General features: G+C 41.1%; 2 protein-coding genes across 6 annotated transcripts in view; one reads left to right on the top strand and one right to left on the bottom strand.

The window, feature by feature from the left end:
- Positions 1 to 5,132, bottom strand: part of PREPL (prolyl endopeptidase-like) — a 29,297-nt gene extending 24,165 nt beyond the window's left edge. For 2 of the 5 annotated variants that reach the window (XM_014538464.1, XM_005864773.2), the window contains exons 1-2: positions 5,079 to 5,132; positions 3,380 to 3,917 (exon numbers count right to left, since the gene is read on the bottom strand). In XM_014538464.1, the coding sequence (XP_014393950.1) occupies positions 3,380 to 3,598 (219 nt within the window). In that variant the 5' untranslated portion in view covers positions 3,599 to 3,917; positions 5,079 to 5,132. The remainder of the gene's footprint in view (positions 1 to 3,379; positions 3,918 to 5,078) is intronic. The other 3 variants (XM_005864772.2, XM_014538465.1, XM_005864771.2) reach the window with 3 other exon arrangements.
- Positions 5,133 to 5,343: 211 nt separating this feature from the next.
- CAMKMT (calmodulin-lysine N-methyltransferase) overlaps positions 5,344 to 5,518 on the top strand; it is a 278,568-nt gene continuing 278,393 nt past the window's right edge. Inside the window, exon 1 of the mRNA XM_005864842.2 lies at positions 5,344 to 5,480. Within this exon, the coding sequence (XP_005864904.1) occupies positions 5,344 to 5,480 (137 nt within the window). The remainder of the gene's footprint in view (positions 5,481 to 5,518) is intronic.

Genomic DNA, 5,518 nt, shown 5'->3' on the forward strand with positions numbered 1-5,518 from the left:
GCCCGCAACCAAGGTACATGCCCTTGACCGGAATCGAACCTTGGACCTTTCAGTCTGCAGGCCGACGCTCTATCCACTGAGCCAAACCGGTTAGGGCGAGGCCTCCCAGATTTATATTGGATTTATGGTTAATAGATTTTCAACAGGGGTGCTAAGATAGTTCCATGGGAAAAGATCTTTTCAATAGATGGTGCTGGGATAACTGGATATCCACAAGCAAAAGAATAAGGGAAAGACATTAATCGAAGAACGTATATGCATAGGCCATGGACACAGACAATAACGTGGTGAAGGCCTGGGGTGGGGTGGGGCTGGGTGTAGCGGGGCAAAAGGGAGAAAACGGGGGATGTCAATAACACACACACACACACACACACACACACACACCGAGGCAAAAGGGAGAAAACGGGGGATGTCAACAACACACACACAGAGAGAGAAATAAATAAGGAAAAGAAAAGGGAAGAAGTAGACAAGCAAAAAATCTGGTTAGGAGACTTTACCAGTGGTCCAGGTTAAAGATGACTGAGTGATGATGACAGAGATGGAGAAACATGAACAGATTCAATATGTATTTTGGAAGCTAATGCAGTGTTTCTGAAAACATCTCAGACATGATGGTATACACAATTTGGATATGAAAAATTTATTAGAAAGAATATAACTAACACATCAGACTGATGATTTACTGAATATTATTCCTTGGGATAAGACAGGTCTATTAAACTAAAATAATTAAATAATAGCCTATGTGGTCAAAATCATGAAGCTAGTTCAGGATACACTGTTAATGGATGTGATGGCATGGTAAAGGGACAGGAGGGATAAACAATGTTTCCCTGTATCCCAGTTTGAATAACTGAGCATAGAGTAATGAGATAAAGAAGAGGCGAGTTGGGGTTGGAAGAGTTGAGGTTCAACTGTGGGTAGTTTGAAAAGTCAGTGAGAGGTCCACGATGTGCAGCTCGAAGGGGAGTTTGGAATGAAGATAATTGCTACGGTATTTAAAGCCGCTGTAGGTAAAATTACTTAAGAAGAGAGAAAAAGGGGCCAGGACTAAGCTCCAAAAAACTCCAAAATTTAGAGGTCATATGAAAGAAAAGTTAGAAAAGGAGCGTGAGGATAGGTTTGTAAGGTAGAAGGAAAACCAGGAAAACGTTACCTTATATAATTAGGTCTGTACTGTAAGCAAATGTTTTGTCCATAGGAACTAATGACTTTTTCTACTTTATTGCACCCATGAGAGTGGACAAAGTTGAAACTGAGTAAATGCTGGTTGAAAGGAAATGTACATTCTTGTCTATAGGCCTCTTCACAGCTTCTCCAGGTCCCAGTGACCATTAAGGACAGAGATCCCAACTTTTAGATCTTATCATTTCTCTAAGAGGGAATGGTTGACATATGAAAGCAGGGCCACTTTATTAGGCAAAAGAATTACTAAAAGAGCCTCTTAACTTGGAGTCACCATATCAGGATAAAGTTTCTAGGTGATAGGTATCTACAAAAGAGAATTAACAAGTTGCTTCAGGGACAAATGGAGGGGAAACAAGTCAATCTCCTGCACAGAGTGTGACCTAATATCACAGCTGTTACTCTGATGGTAATTCCTGCCTACTATTTATAAACTAAGACTCAACATAAAAGCACAAGATGACAAAATGTTCTAAACACATACAAAATAAAATGATCTAAAGGTCTAAAATGTGTCCAATAGGTAAAATTTAAGTTTATCTTTCTAAAGTATGCTAAAGTTACGCATGTGTGTACACACAAAGGTAAAAATGAAATAAAAGGAAGACATACAGAATTTCTGCATGAGGGAGCACCTTCTAGTTGCTAGATGGGATGCTGACCCTTTCATGAATTACCTAATAAAGTCAATTAGATCTTAAAAAAAAAGAATTTATAGAAAGAATCAAAGTGCTAAATTAAGATGCTATAAAAGAAAAATAATTTGAAAGACTAAAAATGTAAGGAGTGATAAAACATGCAACAAAAAGAATAAAATGTAAGGAGTAAAAGTCTAGGGACTAACTGATAAAAAGTTAAAAGCAAAAAAAACCCCCACACACAAAACCCGTAAGTATTAGTTAAAAGAGCAAGAATTATATAAAAAACACAGATAAACCAAGTAAAATAATATTAAAAAGTCGTTTCTAAAATTAGAAGAATCCGCTCCAGTGTCCATAGATAGATGAATGTATAAATAAAATGTGGTATAGACATATAATGGAATATTATTTAGCCATAAAAAGGAATAAAGTTCTGATATATGCTACAACATGAACCTTAAAAATATTATGCTAAGTGAAATAAACCAAACACAAAAGGGTAAATATTATGATTCTACTTACTATTATGAATTATCTAGAATAGGCAAATTCATAAAGACCAAGTAGATTAAAGGTTACCAGGGGCTCAAAAAAGGTAGGCTATTGCTTAATGGGTATATGTTTTTGGGTAATGAAAGGGTTTTGTTTGGAAATAGATAGTGGTGATGGCTGTACAACATTGTGAATGAAATTAATGTTATTAAAATTACACTTAAGAAGGGTTTAAATAACAAATTTTATATGATGCATATTTAACTACAATAAAAAATGAGGAAGTAAAAACAGAGTAAGAAGAAAAATCAGTGTGCAACAAAACAGTTAAAACCAGAAATTAATAAAATATTAGAAGTATAACAAGCATAAGGTAGGATAGGTATTTCAAAGCAGCAGCAGTATAAATAAATAACTCAATCTCAAACAAGTAGGATGAACATATAATTTACCATCCTAACCAGGACACTTTGAGAGGAAAGGAGACACTATTAATAATTACACAGGGACAGCAGGTGTAGACCGGGACCATCCCAGGCAAACCAGGATGTGTTACTCTACATATAAGGGCAGTTGGGTTCTCAAGGCAGACGTCATGAATGCAGCCTGGGGTCTGGCCAAAGCACAATAGTCTGAAAGCATCTTCCTAAAGGACCCAAGTGGTAAAAAATGCAAGTCTTTTTTTTTTTTTTACACAGAAGTAACACACAAGTACATGGCCTTTACTGAAGTTTACTAATTTGAAAACAATTACTATAATATTAGATTTTATTAAGAGCTATTACGATATTCTAAGAATTTGAGAAAACTGAATTATACTTTGAATTACACTGGTAGGCACACTAAGGAATTTCTAAGGTGAATCATTACATGAGTCTGTATTTTTATATACTAAATTAGAACTCTATAAATATATATATTCTTTTATACTTAATTTGACTATAGACAATTTGATTATAGACAATTATAGATATTAAAAAAATCAAACTAGAATTATCTTTAGGCTAAAATTAATCTTAATGACCTACAAATAGGTATACTTAAACAGTCCGTACCTTACATGAGAAGCTCCGACTTGGGATGTTTCTTGCTAACTCTGATATCTTGGGCTTACTCTGCAGACACTTGGTTAGGTGATATTTTTTCAATTTTATTCTACTGTAATAATGATCGGCGAAGTTACAGTGATTCAAGTGCTGTTTCTGCACGCATTTCCCAAGGTGAGGAATACTATACTTCAAAGCCTGGAGAAATAATTTGCTCTTCTGCTGCATGATATCAAAGTCCCTGGTTTATGCTCGCTTTGGGGCTGCCAGCACAAGTGATTTCATAGGTCTGATTACACAGTAGTGGGTTCTCAGAGTACCTACAATCCGCAGTTCTTATCCCCCCCTTCAGGGCCATGCACCCCTCGGGTAATGAATAACTGCAGACAGCTGAGAACCCGGGTTAAAAATATCTGAAAACGTGTATAAGTTAAAGTTTCATTCAAATCATACTTCTTGGCAGGTGTGACAAAAATGTTTCATTTGTAAAGTCAATCCTATCACGTTCAAACTATGCAGCACTGATTCTGGTACCCATAGGGGAAAACTAAAAAAACAAAACAAAACACAAAACACACACACACAACAAAACAAAATAAAAATTTGCAAATAAGTACATGGAGTTAATGGGGGCATCTCAGGGACTCTGAGGGTATTTAAAAGGCAAAATGACTTTGATTTTATATAAGGACCTGACAGAGTAGCTATTATGAGAATATCCTAATGAACATTTTACAGGTGAGCAAACCGTGGCTGCGGGAAGTTTAAGCAATTGCCCCAGGTGACTTGGAGAAAGTAGAACATAAAAGTCCAAAATGGTTTGGCTCCAAATCTTGTACACACAGGGGGACGATGGGACATAACGGTTGACTTTCCCATTAGAAAGGTATTTAGCTAAACAAATAAAATCCCTTCAGGATGCACAGATAAAATGTGAGAGCATCTCGGATTTGTTTGGGAAGTTGGTTCTTACTAACTTATCAAGGTAATTAAAACTAGTAAGTAGTTAATAGAGAGATCTGGGTTCAGGTCTTCCCTCCTGCACTTTCTACCTGTGCCTCCATTTCTTCTTCTTCTGCAAAACTGAGACAACGGCACGGTTTACCCTATGGAATGGATACGTTAAGCTCTTAATCCAGTGCCTGGCACGCCGTAACCACTCATCACACGGTGACTACTATTAGGACAGGGAAAATCTAGATGCTGCACAGCGCTGAGTGTCCTCCTGCAGTATCCCCACGGCCCTCGGTCATCGAAGGCACAATCCTGCGTCAGTTTTACTCCAGCTCCGATGCGCTCCTAGGCCAACGCCCCCGCCTCCCTCCATCTCTGTGTCGCAGCAAAAATAATGGGCGAATGAGAATAGGGGGATCAGTAGCAAAATAAGTAGAAATATGCAAATCACCGAAACCACTGGATCCACGCGGGCAGCCTCCATCCACCCGCCTTTCATCCGCAGGGAGAAGGCGCTATGCAAGGCTAGGGATGGGGGTGGGGCCGATGAATGGGTGCTCCCGGGAGAAACGGCGTTTTCCCGGTGCAACGCTCCATCCCAGGGGTGAGGCGATCTGAGTGCAGAGGGAGTGGCATACCGTGTGCCCGGCAGTGGAGGGACACGGCCAAGAAGCAAGGACCAAGGGGCTGAGGGGGGGCTGGGTGGGGGAAAAACGGGGAAAGGGGAGAGACCCCCAGCATGCGCTGCCCGTACCTGCGCCCACGGAAAGGCGCTCTGCCTCCGGACGCCGAGATGAGTGAGGGCCGGGTCGTCTCCTGGGCTCTCTCACCCGCAAAAAGACAAGCCTTTTGGTTCTTTGCTGGTATTCCGAGCTCGGGATGCGGCCGGGGAGAAGAACACACACAGGGGCCGCGGCGTACTAGCTCCGCCACAGCCCCCTCGCCCTCCGCTGCGCCCTCACTCAACGTGGCCACCGGCAAAATGGTGCAATGACAGGCCCGGCGCGGGCCTGGTTGTCATGGAGACGCGAAAACCGGAAATGCGGATCCGGAGGAGCTTTCGGGTCGTGGGAGGGAGGACCGGCGTCACAGGTCCTGGCAGGGAAGACGTCCGCAGGTCCTGGCAGGGGAGAGTCGTGCTGGCGGCAGCTCGTGGGTAGGTGGCACCGGCGGGATGGAGTCTCGAGTCCCAGA

This window comes from Myotis brandtii, unplaced genomic scaffold, assembly GCF_000412655.1.
Source record: "Myotis brandtii unplaced genomic scaffold, ASM41265v1 scaffold191, whole genome shotgun sequence".
In the NCBI taxonomy this organism is placed as follows: domain Eukaryota; kingdom Metazoa; phylum Chordata; class Mammalia; order Chiroptera; family Vespertilionidae; genus Myotis; species Myotis brandtii.